This window comes from Macadamia integrifolia, chromosome 13 (genome assembly GCF_013358625.1).
Source record: "Macadamia integrifolia cultivar HAES 741 chromosome 13, SCU_Mint_v3, whole genome shotgun sequence".
Classification (NCBI taxonomy): Eukaryota; Viridiplantae; Streptophyta; class Magnoliopsida; order Proteales; family Proteaceae; genus Macadamia; species Macadamia integrifolia.
The window spans coordinates 1216687-1236972 of NC_056569.1; the positions used below are offsets into that span (position 1 = coordinate 1216687).

A 20286-nucleotide genomic window follows, 5' to 3' on the forward strand; every position below is an offset into this window, starting at 1 on the left:
CATCCTTGCATGGGCTCAGAGAGAGAGAGAGAGAGAGAGAGAGAGAGAGAGCTTTATATTGTTCATACACATCCTAGCTAGTTCTCTTTTTCTCCATGGGTGGGGACTTAACTGTCACAGCTCAAGATGAATTGGGTTTGACTTTAGTTAGATTTTTGGTTCTTTGAATTTGAAATGGAGTTGCTTTGATGAGATGAGAGACAATCTTCCATTCCACAAAAGCCTTATCGGTTGAGCCCAAGAAGCTTTGAAAGGGGGAGGTCCCCCACCTTCCATCAAAAGCTCCACATACAAACCCTTAATGGATTGATGTTCACATCCCCACACAATACCAACCACAGGCACTAAAGTTGGTTCCATTTAAGTTGTTGTTCTCTAGTGTCCTCTGATCATCAGCTGTGTAAGACCACTTTTTGATTACTTCTCTTCTTATTTCACTTACAATTTTGCTTCAATGAAGATAAATATTGGTGTCATACTCAGAAGTATCACTCTGGCCCAGTGTGCTGAATGTACTTTAGATAAGAATTCTAGTATTTTACGACACGTAGCCACCTTTTATTAATCAAATAAATGTGCAACTTATGATGCATTGCCATGACTATTGTGATTAGTTAGATAGCTAGAGCTTTCTTTGCCTCACATTTCATTCACTTAATGATCAATCTCATGCCAACCATCATTGAACCTTTTTGTTGGTAATGACATAAGACATGGTTTGTAGCCTAACTAGCATGCCTAATTGGTTTATAAGTGCAAAGCATATAAAGAAAGGTTCGTTTCCTGAAAGAGAAAAGAACTCATGAATGTTAAATCAAAATATTACTCGATATGATTGCACAAGGGGTCCCTTGATCATTTCCTTATATATGAAAATTTATCATATAAAAAACGAAATCAGATATACCCTCTAAAATTACAAGTTAGTAGTTGATAACTGCTAGATACCATGTAAAATTTCTATCCTACAAGTTCCAACTGATAGGTGGAAGGATTCCCATATGCATGCATGCATAAGGGGCTGTAGATGTGAGACTGAACTCCCAACAATACACACGAGAGAGAGAGAGAGAGAGAGAGAGAGAGAATCCAATGTTTAAAAACTCGGGTGAGTGAGTGGTCTCCACCGATTCCAATTCAAATTGTCCAGAATCGGTTTGGAATTGGTCTCAGTTATACAGATTAACAAGCAAAGAATCTGGGTTAATTGGGATTAGTGCAGTGCATAGATTGATTCCGAGTCAAATAGAGAGAGAGAGAGAGAGAGAGAGAGAGAGAGAGAGAGAGAGATCTTTTGGCAAAGGAGGGGATGAAGATTGGAGTCGGTGGGCTTTATGTTTATTTTACAGAGGGGAGGGGGTACTTTCTACCAGAGAAGAGAGAACAACAAACAACACAAGCCATTCTCTTCTTCAAAAACGCACCCTATTCCTTCTTATATGCGTCGCTTTTGTTCTTGAATCTCTTCCTATCACAAGAGCAGCTTCTCTCTCCTTCTCTCTCTCTGAGAATATGTTCCAATCCAAGAAACCTACTATGAATTCACATGATAGGCCTATGTGTGTTCAAGGTGACTCGGGGCTTGTCCTCACAACAGACCCAAAGCCTCGTCTTCGATGGACAGTCGAGCTTCATGAACGATTCGTCGATGCTGTGACTCAGCTCGGAGGACCAGACAGTATTAACATTTCTTAACTGAGAATTACCTGCACCATCTTCATCTTCTTCTTATCTTAATTTTTTCTTCTCTTCCTTTTGGTTCTATTTGATCCTATATGTGAACTTTTTCTTCTCTATGTTTAATCTATAGAGGCCACTCCGAAGACCATCATGAGAGTTATGGGTGTTAAGGGTCTCACTCTATACCATCTCAAGAGCCATCTTCAGGTATATATATATACCCAATATTTCATGTGTTCTCTCTTCTCTAAGCACTCATAATTTTGACTTTTGTTTGTTTGTTTGTTTGTTTTCGTTTCTCAAATTTTCTCAAATAGAAATTCAGGCTTGGGAAGCAGCCACATAAGGAATTCAATGATCACTCAGTTAAGGAGGGTGAGAGAGGTAACTGTTCTTATAGGAGTTGTAATTATATGACCCTTAATCCTTTAATTGTTTTGTTTCTTCAATTTAACCTAATATGTTCCCTAAATCAGTTGTTACTGTTTCTCTTTCATTTACTTCATGACCACTTCAGCTCTAGATCTTCAGAGAAATGCATCCTCAGGGATAATGGGTCGAGGCTTAAATGAGTATGTAACTAACTAAATCATTTTAGCACTCAAATATAGATGTATTTAGGTTAAGAAAGTGTTGTGTTTTAATGATTACTACACTTCAGCAGGAATGGTCAGATCACAGATGCAATTAGGATGCAAATGGAAGTCCAAAGGAGATTGCAAGAACAAATAGAGGTATGTGTGTGTGTATACATATATATATATATATATATATAGAGAGAGAGAGAGAGAGAGAGAGAGAGAATTTCCAACAACCCACGTCATCATATTTCTTCTATATGGGTCTCTTGAAATTGCAGGTACAAAAGCACCTCCAGTTGAGAATTGAAGCACAAGGGAAGTATATGCAGTCAATACTTGATAAAGCTTGTCAAACACTTGATGGTGAAAACATGACCTCAGGAAGCTACAAGGGTGTTAGTAATCAAGGAGTTGTTGACATGGGTTCCATGAAAGATTTTGGTTCTCAAATGGGCTTCCCCTCTCTTCAAGACCTACACATATATGAAGAAGAGCAAGTAGACATGCAGCCACATATGGACAGATCATCTCTTGAAGGATTCATGCCTGCCAATGATACCATCAGTCTTGGGAAGAAGAGGCATAGTCCCTATGGTGGTAATAGCAAGAATCCTTTAATGTGGGCTGATGACCTCAGACTACAAGAATTAGGAACAGCAGCAGCATGTCTAAGCACTCAAGAAGATGAATTTAAGGGTTACCAGCTTCAAATTGGTGCAGATATGGATTCAATGTCAGATGTTTATGAAGCCAAGCCACCAATCCTCTCCGGTGATGGAGAAAAAAAATTTGATGCACCATCAAAGCTTGAAAGACAGTCGCCGCGAAGAGCACCACATCCAGTAGAGAGAATCAATCCTATGATCAAGGGTGGTACCTTATTTCAAGGAAGAAATATGTCTTATGGTTGAAACTTAAATCCATTTCTTAGATGTAATGATCTTAAAGAATCTTCTAAATATGAGTATCAAATCATAGATGAAGAGACCACCATGAACCATTATTAGCTTTTACAATCTATTGATCCCACAAATCTATTTTGTTTTAGTACTTCTGAAATTTTCCATGTGGGTCTTCCATTACTTTGGATGTTATTAATTATATTCCTGCTTCTAATGTTGTAACCTTTTATGATGTTGCTTTTTAAGTTAGTTGCTCCAAGTTAGTTAATGCCATCATTGAAGACAAACATATTGGAGACTGCCATTCTGCAACCAAAAGAAAATTTCTAGAGTTTTGGGGAACAACAAATACTAAATAGTCTACATTGTTTGAAATCCTCATTGAAAATTGAGCGAAGGTAGATTATGGAAGTTCCTTTTCTTGAATGAGGAAGAAGAATTTCTTTAAAGGCAGACTGGGAATATCTATGTCCTACCCCCTTTTTCTTTTCCACAAACTTAATATTCCCTGTGCATTAGATGAACAAGACATCAAGGGCTCATATCAAAAAAAAAAACCTTAGGGATGTATGCCAATATTGTCAGACTTAACCTGTATAACTAGCTAGTCTACATTGGTCTAGATCTGATGGACTATTTTTTATGCCTTGGTTTGACGGGTTATTTGTTGTGAATTTTTCTAGGGTTATATATGATGGGTTATTTGTTGTGCATTTTTCTAGGGTTATATTTGATGGGTTATTTGTTGTGCATTTTTCTAGGGCCATATTTGATGGGTTATTTGTTGTGCATTTTTCTAGGGCTATATGGGTATTTGGATAAACTATCTTTATAGGTTTCGCTATAGGTGTTTTTTTTCTTTGTAATCAATCTGAGAGATGCATGAGAACGAGTGGTTGTAAACTCTATTCTCCATTGAAAATGAAGCAATCTCATTTCACTGTGGGCATAGACAATCTTATCGAACCATGTAAATCTTTGTGTGCATTACATGATTGTGTACTTGCATTTTTATTTTTTTTCCATCGTTTTAGGTTTTCATTTTCTACACTGCTATTATAGAAATCTTTAGAAAATAAGCTGCCTTTTTTTGGTAACAAGAAAATAACCCATCAAGGGAGTGATAAGGATAACCTCAATTGATCTCTCTCTCTCTCTTATCTATGATTACATCCTTGAAGAAGGTTCGGAGGCTTTTCCTTTTGCTGCTAAGAAAAGAGAGTGGTGGGGGAGTTACCTTTATCGGTTGCAGGGAAAATATAGAGGGTGCAAGTTGGCAAGAAAGCCCCATTCCCAGAGAAAGAGAAGCACATATGAGGGAAGAAAAGAAGGTAAAGGAAGAGGTGAGAGACAGAGAGAAGTGGAAGAAAAGCTAAAGGGTGGTAGAAAAAATACTACGCACTCCCACGCGTGCAGTTATCGAGGAAGCTTCTATCTTTAAGAAGGCAAAGTGGGTGTCTGTATTAAAAGCTGAATGATTGATTTAGTTATTTGAAATAAGAAACACAGAAAGAGATCCAGTGCAGTCATATTCATGCTTTTCCTAGGGTTGCATGATAAGGTAGTCATTGAGAGGGCTCGTTCTTCCATGTAAAACATCTCTAATCACCTCGAAACACTCACTTTGGATTCTTTTTGGTCACCAGACAACCTTGGGTTTACTGAACTCTCACTCAAAGACTCAAAGTACAGTTGAAAGACCCCCCTCTCTCTCTCTTTCTCTCTCTCTCTCAAGTGACTTTGCTTTGAATGGCATAGTTGAGCCTTAAACAGGCAAGGTAATGTGCAAGCTTATTAATTAATGTAACTTGATTTAAATAAGCCCCAAAGGTTGGGAAACCTTAATATATATAAAATACAAAAGAATAAAGCAAAAAAAAAGACAAAGAGTATTAGCCAGGGCTAGGGTAATGCCAGAAGGGATCTTTATGTTAAGATCTAATTATATAAGCAGCTTTCCTAGTTTAAGTCTTCAACTTAGTTTTGTTTACTCATACAATCCCCCTCCACACACCCCCCCCCCTTTTTTTTATAATAAATAAAGTTGGATGTCCATAAATTTATCTTGTGAAACCTTATGCGTTTGCTAATGTTGAGCTTGCAACCAATTATCTTTGTTCAGAAGTAAGGTGAATTATGAGAATAGATCAGGTTCTTGTACAAAAATTATTTTCGTACAGGACTGATCTACACAGATGGAATTCACCCAAGAAAAATCAAGTCATACGAATGAGTAATCAAATCATACGAAAACCATTCTCGTACGAAAACCTAATCCATGCTCATGAATTATCCCCTACTAAAATGATAATCACACCATGCCCTCTTTTGAGCTCGGAAACTATGTATATTTACCACCCTCTGCCATTTAGAGCACACATATAGGGGCATTTTCTAGATGAAAAAAAGGGCAGGTTGCAAGTGCAAGTATAAGGGGTAATGGGGTTTGGGAGAACTTATTTAGGGATGAAGGTCAATAAGAATGTGTGATTTAGAGCCCCAGGGGCATAAGGGATGACGCCTTGCAAGTTGCAACCACAAGTTTTACTTTCATGACAAGCTTTACTTGCCTCATTAGGGTTGTGTATAGATTTTTATTTTTATTTTTTTTGGGGTGGGGGGGTGTGGGAGTTTGGGGTTGGGGTAAGGGTGTCAATTTGATACCAATACTGAAACCGACCTTTTTTCTTTTTTGGTAGAATCCAAAAGGTCCAAAACGTCAAAAACTCAAAACCAGAATTCAAAAATAGAGAAACCCAAAGTTATTTTTTCTATTTTTATTTTTGGGGGATAGAACCCATTTAAAGTGAGTTAAATTAAAACCGATTGTATACCGAAACAGAGTCGTACCAAAACTGCACCAAGTCAATTTAGTACAGTTTGGTGAGGGGGGAGGTTTCAAACCTGAGACATTTCAAGCAGAAGTAGCTTCAACAAGTCACACCTAACCAACTGCGCTCAAGTGATCAGTTGAACTTGAATAAACTTCCAAAGGGAGAAGGAAGAAAATGAGAGAGTTGATGAGAAATATTTTTATGAAAAGTGCTTATTCATTCACAAGGTAAAACCAAACACAGCCTAAAACAAAAAATAAAAATCTCACTACTATTTTTTTCCCAAGAGACAAAACTGTTGTTGTGAAGTATATATCACAAACGCAACCTTATTCGAAAAAAATTGCAAGTTAAACACCTCACCACTACAATAACTTAGTCCGAATTTTCCTTGACTCACCGTGAAGGATGTGAAGTCCTTCAACAATGGCACCATTGCACTTGGATGAGCATAGGGGAACAGTGAATTTTTTTATTATTTTTTTAAATACCTTGAATGTATAAAGGGTAATAATGACAATAGATTTCTCCATCAATGAAGAAAAACTTTCGCTCAATAACTAATTTAAGTCAGTATCGTAGCCACATTGCTCAACTTCTCCACTATTGGAGCAACCCATAGGGATCTATCCATGATTCTCCTAAGGGTCTACAATGCAATTTGATGACCTAGGTATAGGATGTAAGTAAAAAATCATTCTTTTTTGCTAAAGGTTCGCAATAAAAAATGAGACTCCAGTTTCGGAAATGCCATCAGCAGGGAAAACATATCAAACAAAAAAAATAAAGCATCCTAGAAGCACATAACTGAAAAATCAGTTATCGAACTGAAACCATAATATATCTTGAGCATCCCAAACCATATTAATAAGGAAACCATTCCTCTCTATAAGCTTAGGAAAAAAGAACACTCCTTGGTTGCGTGGCTCCTGCATATAGACGTAGAAGAGCACAAAATTACTGTCCTATGCCACTACCTAAAAAATAAAAAATTCCATCTATGTTGAATGCCCTTACACAGAGTCTTATTGGCCCCTGTTCTGATGCAAAGGCCATGCAACTAGGCAGCAATCTCTTACCCATAAGCTTATTACAAACAGCAAATCCTGGTTTGAGAAGACATGTCCAGTATATCTTCTCACAAGGTCAGTTTCTTTATTTTTATTTTTCTTTTGGTTGCAGAAGGCAGGAGTGTAATCCGTGTTTCTCAATAGATTATCTTTCTACCCAATAAATAAATAAATAAATAAAAGGTTTCTGGTTTTTAGCTCCAAGTTCTTATTATGCCCCATATGCCCCCGCTTGTCTGAATAACCAATAAAGAATAAGGGATTTGTATTAGTGTTTGTGACTCGCTGTAAGTCAGAAATAATTCTGAGTCATACACTTCTACTGCTGTATTCACCTAAACTGTCCATCCTGCAAAGCTTCTGGGGCAAAAAAAGTTAACTAACTGTTTTACCTTCAGTGAGTTCCTAATGGAACATCTGCTCATATATTTTTAAGTCTTTATCAGCCAACCTTTTTCTTTTATTTATTTATTTGGTCGCTGGTAATCCTATTAGCTGAAGTGACTGGAGACTGATTCTAATCATACAAATATGCACCTGAAGGTCACAAAATTATATAGGTGTTGGACCCAAAACTTATTTAACCTTTTGACGCCATTATCAAATCGTATAACATTGACTGGGTTAAGTGAAAACCACATCGATGAAACCACGTTTTTCACCTACAAGTTGATATGGTAACTTCCTCACCAGAGTAAGCGCTCTTCAATGCAGCCATCATCACTAAATCAGCTCATATGTCAAAACTGTTCTTGTTGAACACCCGCATTGCTGAAGAAACTTCCCTACCATCGCAAGAGAGAGCTTGAAATTCTCGATTCCATTACAGTTAACTCTGGCATCCAGGCCTCGTAACCAAGCACATGGCATGAGATGCACCCACTGCAACTGATAGTACCTGGTGGGGCCCCAATCCATCATCTTCCATTAAAAATTTCACTTCAACAGGTGAAGGTTGTACCTCTGGGAGCCCAGGAACCCCGAGTTGACAATCTCTTGCATTTCCCCACATGTATAGCTTCCCTTCATCTGCCATTACCAGTAAAGTATTACCATTACCATTACCAGAAGATTAATTGCAGTACTTCCAGACCATCAACTAAAAAATCCAGATAAACTGCAGAATATCATCAATGAAACAATTCATGAACATTTAGGAATCTAATCAGATACTGGTTATCGTCATATTTAGTTGAGTTATTGAGTAGAAATAAATGTATTTTAATTACTAGAACAAAGATGATAAAATTTGAGTCATTAAATATAGAAAAGGAAATAGCATGAGAGTTTTCAAAAAACAATTTCAATTATTTGAAAATATAAGGAAAGAGCTCATGAAAAATAACTAAAATAAAATATAACATTCGTTAACCTTTTGGCTAAAATTAATATACTTAATGGGGATATAAGCTCCATGAAAAGTAGAGAGAGATAAATTTTCTAAACTAAAATATTCTAATAAATAGATAAATTTTCTAAAAGTAAAATATTCTAATAAATTTTGAAATATTTAAATGTTGATTTTATGCTGAAATGATATAACCACATTCGTTTTTTAAATAATCAGAAACCCAGGAATTTGAGATGTAGGAGTAAGAATTAACATTCGATTATTTCAGATTGATCTGAATCAATACAAATCATGATTGAAGGAATGAAAGAGATTCAAATTCCCAGTCTTAAATGAAATGTGATGACTAGAATCAGTAGTCTATGAGATCCGATAGTATGGTAGAAAGAAATATATGAATCTTTCTACCACACTATCTATTATAATTATTGTATAGTATATTGTATAGAGTTGTGCTTTATATAACTTTATAAAGATTTAGTATGACATAAAGTATAAAGGCAGTAGGCTTAGTATAAAATATAGATGTAATATGTATCTTTATCAGATAGATTCATTTTTTGTTTTTAAAAATTGAGACACTGTCTTCACTTATCCAAAGATGGTCATTAACATTGATCTTTCTAACTAGGCATCATTTTAAACATAAATTGCTATAAAAATTAGGCATTTATTTTAATAAATAAACAATTCTTAAGAAGTACATAATGATATTCTTATATTTGTCTTTTATACTTTATGGGAGTGAGATAACATACATATATTAGAAGTCTCAAAGACTGAACTATTCTAAAATTCTTACCAGTGATAGCAGCTGAAGAGGAACCTCCACATGTAATGTATGTAATGCGCTCCCCAACTAAAGACTCAACCACGGCTGGAACCTTTTGGTTTTCAATTGAAGAATGACCCAACTGACCTTGTCCACCGTGACCCCAAGAAAGCACTTTACCTTCATCTGAAGAATATATCAATTGTATTTAGTATCAGAGTGAACCTTTTGTGTGTGTGTGTGTGTGTGTGTGTGTTTTTTTTTTTTTTTTTTTTGGGGGGGGGGGGGGGAGGGAGAGGAAGGGAAACTATACTGAAACAAAAACAAACAGTAATAACAGTAAAGGGAATTCAAATCCATACTGAAGGTATATATCAGCTGTTTGAATGGTTAGCCAAGTAAATGAATAATGTTAAAAAGAAAAGGCTTCTGTAACCATCAAGAACTTTGTACTTTACCAGTTAATGCCAGAGAGTGAAATCCACCACTTGCCATCTGAATGATACGAACATCTTGCAGGCTAGGAATCGGCTGTGGCTTCCAACCGCCAACCTTATTACCTCTTCCAAGCTCATGGTTAGAGTTTGCTGCATGAAAACCCAAAAGAAATGCTATCAGAACCAAGCCTAGTTTGTGACAAGTAGACATATGCCATTTACTGTAAAGATGAGAAAAATGAATGAACAATCATGCTGTTGGGTAAATTTTAAGTAGGCTTGGGTTTACAATTTCCTCCAAAACTGATGGCTTTTTCTCACTTCACAGTTCACAGTTCACAGTTCACAAGTTCACAGTTCAAAGTTTACAGTTCACGGTTCACAGTTCACAGTATACAAAAGCACATATGGGTGCATGTAAAAGGAAGCATATCTGTCCTGGAAGAGTGGAAACTGGGATGTTTCACATGGTAGATGTCTATTCAACAATACAGGCAAAACCATGTTGCTTTGTGCCAAGCTAATTTCTCATGCTGTGATACAACCAGTAGGCAAACTCCTATCCGATAGATCAATCTCTCAGAAGCCAAACACCCCCTAAATCATATTATCTATAAGCATTTTTAAATTCAATTAAACAGAGGTGTAAGAATTTAATTAGCTTGAAGAAAATAATACATCGAACTTGAAAGGCAATTCTCCAATTCTGGAGTTTCAGAGCTGGTTTCCAACTCGAAGGACGATGAGTCAATTTCCATCTCTGCACCTGGGCCAATGACACCTAGTGAGGTATTAAGTATTAAGCAAGGAGAATCAATTGCAGGCTGAAAACATTGGAGTTTGGGGCTCATCTTTCCAATTAAAGAAAAATGGAATAATAATACTACAGTAGTTCTGACCTCAAGATTTAGATGAAGAATTCCACATTGAAGTTTTCCCAATTTTGAAAGGTGCCCAAGGGTCGAATTTGAAATGTATTAATGGTGCCTCAGTTCTCTCCCTTCTACTCCTTAGTTATTAATTAATATAGAAATAAAAATAAAAGAAAAAGGAATCCCCATGCATATGTGTTGAATTTGAATCTCATAAAGCTAATAAGGTGTCCTCACCTCCCCAATTCCAAAGTTGCCCCTCTTTAGTAAGTGCCATTGTGAAAAAACCCCCACAAGAGACAGCAGCTACAGGCATAGGTAATGCTTTTACTTTGGAAGGGATGCTATATGCACCACCTTCATTCGGGCCACTGCCAGCACCAAGGCCCAATCGACCATCACCTTCATCTCGACCCCACACATAAAGTTCACCTAAACCAACAACAAATAGAAATATTAACCGCAAAGAGATAACAAATTCAACACATTCAATCAACGTACTTAATCCATTTACAAGGACTCCATGACTGGTAATTTTTACACTGTCATATCTATTTACAGTATCCGGTCTATATATCCATAGCTTGAAATCTGCTGCATATCTTTTGGAATTAAAATTAAAATTGTCTAATTTTGCCACATAATTTGCCAAGGTCAACACCACAGGAGTTGTTGGAGATCTATTTTGAATTTTATCCAATTACACATGCTCAATCAATAATGCAATTTTTCTGGAGAGCGAGAACCTGATTACAGTTGTCATCACCAACACATAATTTGCTGGAAAAAAAAGTAGGGTAGAGTTTCCCCCTATGTGTGGGCTGAGATTTGCATGCATGAAATTAAAAAGGAAAAATAGGGAAAAATGAAAGCAACATATTAATCTACCTGAGCTTTAAGGAATCAACCTTCAACACATTGAATCCACGCAGTAGGTAGAAATTGAGCTCAAATGTGTTTATATAGGCGAAAATATGCAACTCAATTCAATTCTACTCAGCCTTATCCCAACTAAATGGGGTCGGTTACATGGATCTTCTGTTTCCAATCAACTCTATTCAAAGCCATCTTGTTACTAGTCCTAAGCTATACATGTCTTTCCTCACCACTTCTCCTAGTCATTTTAGGCCTGCCCCTCATTGCTTCTTACATGAGCATTCAAAAGGCCTCCATTGCATATATCCATACGACCTCATAACGACTTTCTCTCAATATATCAGCACCGGAGCTACTCTGGATTTAACTCTATATTTTCTCATTCATTATTCTATCTTTTTCAGTTTTGGCATTCATCCATCTCAATATCCTCATACTTGGACTTGGACTTGGACTTACTCCTGCTCATTAATCATGACAGGATTCAAAACAAGTAGCATCAATACGGATATAGTAAATGACGGTCATCCAGCCAAAAGTATTCAAGAAAAGCCCCAAAATAACCACTAGTGGTGAATGAATACTAACTGTGCTCTTTTTATCTAGTTACCAGAATATCTTGATTAAATAAATACGGGAAATTCAAATAATTCTTTAGCAAGTATGTAGACCAATCATTCAATCTCTCTTTGAAAAATCATGTTGCTTGATTCCAAACGATAATCAGGCCTAATGAAACCAAAATGTGGGGCCACCAAGGATAAAAGAACATCATAATAGCAAAAATAGCTGGATCTTAAAGATTTCAGTTCTTTGACTTTCATTTCAATCAGAGTCGTGTAATTGTGCCATCTTGCATATAGACCAATTTCAGCATTAGATTGTTGCTCCTCAAATTCCATGACCGTGGGCTTTCAAATGCCTGTCCACAGAGATGCCCTCTATCAAGTGCTTTGGGTAATCCTCTCCCAGGCCTCCTTGACTTCTAAATGAGAATTGGGAATGTTGTTATGGGAAAGATCAGAGTTGTACATCGAGGTCTTGATGTCAGTAAAGATACCTTCAATTCACTGAGATTGACTGGTTACTAACCCTCTTGAATAAAGTTCATTTCACTGATGTAAGACTCTCATTGGAAGTTTTGAATGAATTCTCATGTGATTAAACAAAAATTGCGACCATATATCAAAAGCACCTTCCATCATCCTTCACCTCAATTTTCAAGCTTCCACAAAGTCCTCAGATTCTTTCATAATCAGAAATTCTTATAGCCCCTTAAACCCCGGCAAAATAATCAAATTAACAACAAAATATTCCAGGAAAACAACATTACATGATGACACCAAGCCACACCCCATACAAGACTGGAGAAATCCAAATGCTTTGAGACATAGAATCTCTCTTCCAGCAAGAGTCCTATTTTCTTGAATCTCAAATTTGAAATCCTAATCAAGATTTTATATTTTCTATTAAAAAACCACAGAAAATCCACCCTGAATCAACAGTAATTTAATGAAAAACAAGCCTAAAACTTTACTTATGCTATTGAGATAGGCAGGTAAAAATCCTACACCAGATATAACTAAGGATCTCAGAGATAGATCAGAAATGGTTGTGAAGTTTCACGCGCAATATACCAGGGAAGATCATGGGCTTTTGGATCTAAATCAAAGGCATATACTCAATAAGCACCACCCAAAGAGAATGCCAAATCTTAGACCATGGTGAGTCGGTGAACACCACTCCAAATACCGGTGTGAACTTGAATATTACTGTAGAACACCTAACACACAACCCCCCCCCCCACCCCCCAAAAAAAAAAAAAAGGAAAGATCCTTTATACGGTGTTTTGGATGATGGTTTTGTGGTTAGTTAAATGGTTGGAACCTGAATTCCAACTTTCCAAAGTCACAATAAGTTTTTCAAAAGTTAGGGTAAGACCTCCTGAAAACCAGTTGCATACTGTGATAATGGGGTCTTATGTAAGCTTAAAGAGTTGCCAGATTGACCATAATGAATAGATATGACAAGAAGGTAGACCTCTGCTATAATGTGTTGAAAGAAACCTTGCCACCAATTTTTTCTTGATCTATTCCATACTCTTACTCTTACAGTCAAGAACCATGATTGCTTTAAATGCAGCACAGTACACCGTAGCCTTTTGCAAGGGAACTGCTGAACCAACAGGATCAAAATAGAAATATACTGGACTGATACAAAATAGAATCACTCATCATCAGCCACACTAACCAGGCCAATTGTGTGGTCAGTCCATTATGTTGGAAACTACAGCCCTAGGATGCAAGTTAAGCCTTGCACCCGCCTTCCCACCTACTAAGCACATCAAAGGAACAAACAACATCCAAGATTGCTGCCCTGATTACCATAGATTGGTGGTATTAGAAAACTAGATTATTTGTCATTGCACAATGACGAGTTTTGTCTTCTTACCTAAATTATTATCACAGTTATCCAAATTCCACTGGCTTGCAGAATCAATAGAAGCAATAGACAAACCTGAATCAGTGACAGCAGTAGTATGAGCTCCACTAGTTGCAATGTGGCATATCTTCCCATCCCAAGAACCTTTCACCAATCTAGGCAACAACTCTCTGGTGTATACATAATGCCCTAAAGATCCAAAACCACCGTAACCCCTGCAAACCTCCCCCTATCGCAGAATTATTACATTACACAATACGCATATTCCAAAACAACCAAATACACTACAAAGAAGATAACAAACCAATGGTTGAAGCTTGAATGGAATACTGACCAAGTGAAGACTTCACCAAGAGCTGTGAGGGCAACAGAGTGAACCCCACCAAGAGCGATGCTTCGGACGCCGTCAATATTGGGGTTCAAAGTCGGAACAAAAGCAGGGTTTTCATGGCCGAAACCGAGGCGGCCACCATCGCCTTTGCCCCAAATCCATAATTTTCCATCGACGAGTAAGGAAGAGTGGAAGAGGCCGCACGAGATGCCGACCTCCAACGACGGCGGTGGTGGTGGTGATGGTTCAGCGCCACCGTTGATGGCGGCAGAAGTGACATCAAGACGACCAGGGACAGGGGAGAGCTTGAAATTGGAAGGGAGGAGGAGGGAGGCCACAGTGGTTGGGTAGAGACGAATCTCTTCAATGCCACCACCGAGTTGACCAGAGGCGCCACGACCCCATGAGAGTAGTTGGATTGTGGTGGTGGTTCCTTCGGCTGGCTCAGTTTCGGGCTGCCAGAGAAGGGGAACTTTAGATGAGGAAGAAGAAGAAGAAAAGGAAGACGTGAAGGAGACGTAACGTCCTAGAGGTGCACAGCGCAAGCGACTCGCCATGAAATGTAGCCGTTGTGCTGTGGGCTGTGTCTTTAGTGATTCATCATTTGTCAGGGTTTCAGTCGTTTCCGCCTTTCAGGGTGGCTTTAGAATTTTCTAAAAAAATAAAAATAAATAAAAATAAAAGAGAAAATTACGTCCCCTCCATTATAATTTGTTGAAATTATATGTGGGTTTGAACGAATTATACCCCCACCCTAGTATTTTCTAAAATTCTTACAATTAAGTCCACCCCGTAGTCACCATAAAATTGGGAATGTTAGTTGGTGATATCACCTTACGTAATACCTTTTAATATCGAAAATACCCTTATATATGAAGTTACAAATATACCCTTTTGTAAAGAGGGCTTCATTCTTCTTCAACCTGCTTCACTCTTCTTCAACTACACTGAGTTTTAGCAAGACCAGGACCATCTGAACTCCAAAGATGCAAACTACCCTACTTCTTCTCTAAAGAATGTTTTATGGAGTTCTGCCTCTACATTTTAATCTTCAATTTGGTTGAGCAATATATGTGGTTGCTACAACCTGCAACCCTAAATCTCTCTATTTCTTTGTTATATATTTCTTTTCTTTTTCTCTGTTATATAGTTCCTTATAATCACACTCTGACCTTTCTGATCTCTCTCACCATCTATTTACATCTCCCTTTCTGTTTTACAAATTGATTTTGGGGGTTTATTAATCTCTCTTTCCTCTCATGTTTTCTTTGTGCCTAGGGGTTACAACTTGAAACCCTAAAAAACCAGTCTTTGACCAATTTCCATTCTAACTGGTTTGGAGGTTTTAATTGCTTCTTTGGTTTTCAAAGATTGTGATTCACCTAGGAATCGGCAGTGATCGATCCTATTGATTCAAACCGATTTACTTTGATTAATGCATCAATGCAAGTGAAAACTGAAACCGAATAAACATCAAGAGTAAATTAATTAAGCAAGAAAGCAACTTTAAGGATTATTACTGCCGAAGAAAAAACGCACTTCCATGAAGAAATCGTGTTTTACCTTACAAAGGTTTACATCTGGAGCCCAAAAAGCCCTTTTTGATCTCTGTAATCCCCTCTTATTAACAAATAAAATCTTGCATTTCTTCTCGCCTTAGTTGTTAATCAATTAGAATAACGAGAACCAGAGGTTTTATGATCGGATACGAGAACCAGAGATTTTATGATCGATCACAATGATCTTTAGAAACCCATTCAAAACCCTAATCCACGAGAAACAGTTATTCTAATTCCTACAGTGTAATCCATCACTTCATAGATTTTGAATAGGAAATCAACACTAGGGATTTGAGTATTTTTGGTATATGAAGTACAAAAGGGTATAATGGTCCTATCCTATTAAGACCTTTTTTTTACTAAAGGGTAATACAGTCTTTTACTATTTAAAACTAACAACTTACTCACACCGTCAATGCCAGAGGAGGGGGGTGTAATTCGTTCAAACCCTTAGATCCACATGTAATTTCGGCAAACTACAAGGGAGGAGGGCGTAATTTTTCCAAAATAAAAACTTTAGTAGATGGTGATTCTATAATTTTAACAGGGAGGGCTTAGCGTAATCGGCAAGGTTGGCAAGGTTGCTTCATGATGACCTAAGTGGTCATAGTCCCAAATTGAAAAAATAGCTACTTTGTGAATTATGGATAAAACTATGTATATTATGACCCTCCTTATACTTCACATTGTCATGACGTGCATTACCAATGGGGTTGGTAGCCCTAATGATGAACATGCCCTCAACGTATCACCAGTCGACTGGTTGTGGGTTTGAGTCTTGGTATGCCCACTATCACCCATTGGTCCTATGAAAACACCGCTTGCTGTACAGGGGCTTGTTCTGGGGTCTATGATCACTACCATGGACCCTAATATGTACTTCGTCACCAATGACTTCCATTAGCATGTGTTGCTCGCGATGGAGTTAAGAGTCTTCTTTAGAGTTCCCCTTAACCCCTCTCTCTCTCTCTCTCTCTCTCTCTCTCTCTCTCTCAAGACGGGGACGATGGGTAATGGTTTACCTAGATAGATGGGTAACTTGGGTATGGTCCGACCTGATGTATCGATTCGATTTGGAGGTTTATTTATATGTTATGATATCAACAAGTGAGATTTGGGGTTTTTTATGTTAGGGTTTTTTGGCAAATATTTCTTGCCGTGAGTTTGGGTGTTCTTGAGAGATCTCTATTGTAACCTTTCTTCCAACATAGTGAATTATTTTCTTCTTTGCCCAAGGACATAGCATATCACATTAATGCATGAACCTCATTAAATTTCTGTATCATCTTGTATGAATCTATTTATTTTGTTCATTTTCTTTGGTGTTTGTTCTAATTATAACTTAAGCTCTGTAATCTTTGTTATTCTCTAATCACTACTCACTGTTAACTATAAATATTCACCTTTAAGATAGAGGCAACTATATATGACAGAACATGTAAAATTGGTTTATGTCTTTATCTCCAGACTAATTTTTTAAAGCATTTACTTTGAATTATTTGATAGATAGAGGCAACTATATATGACAGAACATGTAAAATTGGTTTATGTCTTTATCTCCGGACTAATTTTTTAAAGCATTTACTTTGAATTATTTGATCTAAGCCTTCTTAATCTGTATTCATAGAGAATACCAAGATCGTTGATTATAATATGTTTTGTTGCAAATTTTCCTTTGTGATATTGAGAGGCCTTAAATGAAAGACCCTCGAAGCTTCTCCTATCAAAAGAAAATAGTCCTCTAAGGACCACGAAAGTTGCATACATAACCTCAGGAAGTATGTATAACTAATGTGATGACAAAATGAAAATGATGGGTCATCATAATATTTTAAGGGGAGGGAGTTCCGTGAAGGCAACGTGACCCTGTGCCAACATAGCGCCAGTGAGGGTATGCATAGAAGAATTATGAGGGTTCTCCGAACAAACAATGTACTGTATACCCTCTTAATATAATAATCCACTATGAGAGGATGTGCAATATGGCAATAGAGAACCTTCTCCTTTATGTTATCTAAGTAATAATCGAGTGTGAAATTTTTCCGACCCATGGGTGTAGGAAAAATACACCCATCAAGAGTTAATAAATATTTTGTCCCTATGATATGAAAGTTGATGATACCCCTACCATTTTCGATCCCATATGAATACCATCAAGACCCTCTAGATCAAGAGATTATCCCTTGACTATGAGTGTGAGAAAATTATTCAACTAGATTATATTCTCCTCATCATAACCAATTCTAATTTTAGAGATTGAGATAGCATTAGTTCGATTCAATTCAGGAATGTTGAAGCTTGATATTATTTATTTATTTTTTTTTTCTTTTGTTCCGATAGATATGTGGGCTTTTATGCATCGCAACCTCACCAATTGTGCACTAGGTACTTTAGCTTGATCCTAATTTGACTATGAACTCTTCCTAATTCTATTACTCATGATTCAATTAAGATTGGTATTACGAAATCTGATTTAGAATTTGATTGCGTATTAAGGTTTTGCTTGGTTGCAAAAGAAAACTTTTACAATCATGATTGTATAATCTACATAAAACTCTTACCATAAAGTTTGCAAAAGTACTTTTAACTTGACGTGTAATATGCCGATATAAGCCGGTTGGCATCATTAGATTGGAAATTTAATTTTTTGGGTCAAATTTAGATCTGTCATTTTCATTCTTTGTAAATTAATTACTATGGGTCCACTGGAGATCCTGACTGGGGACCATTGGATTGGGACAATAGAAATTACAATCCAAATGCCATCAGTCATCGCTGCTGGATTAGAATATTTTATCTTTTAAGGGCTTGTATTTAATTATGTGTACGAGTTTTCTAAGAAAGATACCAATCTAGTAGTCCGGGAATGAGAATGCAGTGCCATGGACCACGTCAGTGAGATCCAATAGTGGCATTTGAAGTAAATTTGAATAAATAAAGAGGCAATTATGTACCAAAAATTACAAAATTTCGGAAAATAGCTTTTCCAATGATCAGGGAAACTGTGTTTGTGTCTGCCATTTTCTCTCTGATCTCCTCAACTTCGGATCTTGGTTCTTCGCTGCTGTGAGGAGCCAATCCTCTGGTTCTCCCCAGTAATTTCTCTCGAGATTTCCTGGAACATAGGCTATTAGCAGATCTTATTCAACTTGTATTTCTGTTACTTTCTCGCAGATTTGTTTATAAGTATCGTAATTCTAAGTAATATCTGAGCACGATCTTGTTTGCTTGTTGGATCCGTTAGCCAAAATGCCGTCGATCAATGGAGTTCGATTGACGACATTTGAGGACTCGGAGAAGGAGAGCGAGTATGGCTACGTTCGCAAGGTATCGGCCTTTTTTCGAGAAAAAAAATTATTGTTTTTTGGGCTCTTTTTAAGGTTTAGTTTTGAATGACTGGATTGATTTTCTTCATTTTCCTGCATTTATGACGTGTTTGAGAAAGTTTGGTTCCGGGTAAAAATTTCCGTTGCAGTTGTCAAAATGATTCTTCTCTTTGCAGTCAATTCGGTGGCACTCTGTGGATTCTGAATTGTTCTCTAGGATTTATTGAGCGTGATCAATATTTTTTTTATACTTCGATCACTTTAATAGTCGGAGATTTTAATTTAGTTAGAAAAAGATTGAATTTTGCAGTGATTTTGAGAATTTTAAGAAGATCCTTCCCTCCTCTTGTTTTCAATGATTCTTTGAGTGCAATCAGTAGCCTCTAGTTGAATTGAAGCGGTCGTATCTGTTTTGTTTATTCTGAAGGTACTGATTAGTTAGGATTAGGATTTTTTTTTCTTTGTAACGTTATACTTACTAGAAATTTGGGGGTGGGATTGGGAAGAGAGAAGAGTTGGGGGGGGGGTATTATACGGCACTTTGTTTAACGTATGTAAGATTTTCACCATCATCTCCTGGTTTAGAAGTGTGTTGTTCAGGACTGATTTGTACTACTTTTAGAGCTATCATAACAGTTTGACTTAATAGTTTTTCGGGTTTAGCCTTAGAAGAACTTGACTATTGATAGCTGTTGCATTAACCATATGGTTCTTGATATGTACTGTTCCTATTTGTATTTTAGAGATTTCATACTTTCGTTTTTTTTCTTCAGCTGCAGTCTTCATTAGGATTTATCTCCATTTGTTTCTTTTAAAAATTATTAAGTACAAAAGAAATTATAAGATGGTGTCTATGAGGATGATCTGGCTACTGGATCTTTTTTTTCCTCTTAAAAACTTGCTACATTTGACAGGATTTATCATGTCAATCCATATCTTATTACATGAAACAAAACAGATTCTGATGCATATAGTATTATTATGTAAAATACAGTTTCCTGTTTACTACTCTATCCAGTTGAATATTGTAAACCATAAAAAAACTCCCTGGAGTTATATTTCCTTTCTCACTATTTTTTTTTTAATCATTTTGCAGGTATCAGGACCAGTTGTTGTTGCAGATGGAATGGCAGGGGCTGCTATGTATGAACTTGTTCGTGTGGGACATGACAACCTTATTGGGGAAATTATTAGACTGGAAGGAGATTCTGCTACAATCCAAGGTTTTTCTTTCCTTTTTTTTTTTTTTTTTT

General features: G+C 36.9%; 3 protein-coding genes across 4 annotated transcripts in view; 2 read left to right on the forward strand and 1 right to left on the reverse strand.

The window, feature by feature from the left end:
• Positions 1-1344: 1344 nt before the first annotated feature.
• On the forward strand, positions 1345-3311 carry LOC122059327 (myb family transcription factor IPN2-like). 2 transcript variants are annotated; one of them, XM_042622048.1, is made up of 6 exons: positions 1345-1678; positions 1811-1887; positions 1998-2064; positions 2198-2252; positions 2342-2414; positions 2540-3311. In XM_042622048.1, the coding sequence occupies exons 1-6, from the start codon at positions 1513-1515 to the stop codon at positions 3170-3172; spliced, it is 1071 nt and encodes a 356-aa protein (XP_042477982.1). In that variant the 5' UTR covers positions 1345-1512; the 3' UTR covers positions 3173-3311. The 2 variants fall into 2 exon arrangements, with proteins under 2 accessions (XP_042477982.1, XP_042477983.1); XM_042622049.1 differs by having other exon boundaries at positions 1348-1678; positions 2345-2414.
• Positions 3312-7493: 4182 nt separating this feature from the next.
• LOC122058858 (RCC1 domain-containing protein RUG3, mitochondrial) lies at positions 7494-14787 on the reverse strand. Its single transcript, XM_042621557.1, has 6 exons — positions 14152-14787; positions 13893-14032; positions 10737-10931; positions 9649-9777; positions 9221-9376; positions 7494-8096 (listed from the first exon to the last, which is right to left on the reverse strand). The coding sequence occupies exons 1-6, from the start codon at positions 14703-14705 to the stop codon at positions 7897-7899; spliced, it is 1374 nt and encodes a 457-aa protein (XP_042477491.1). The 5' UTR covers positions 14706-14787; the 3' UTR covers positions 7494-7896.
• Positions 14788-18698: 3911 nt separating this feature from the next.
• Positions 18699-20286, forward strand: part of LOC122059777 (V-type proton ATPase catalytic subunit A-like) — a 14440-nt gene continuing 12852 nt past the window's right edge. Inside the window, exons 1-2 of the mRNA XM_042622811.1 lie at positions 18699-19034; positions 20130-20256. Coding sequence (XP_042478745.1) covers positions 18957-19034; positions 20130-20256 — 205 coding nt within the window. The 5' untranslated portion in view covers positions 18699-18956. The remainder of the gene's footprint in view (positions 19035-20129; positions 20257-20286) is intronic.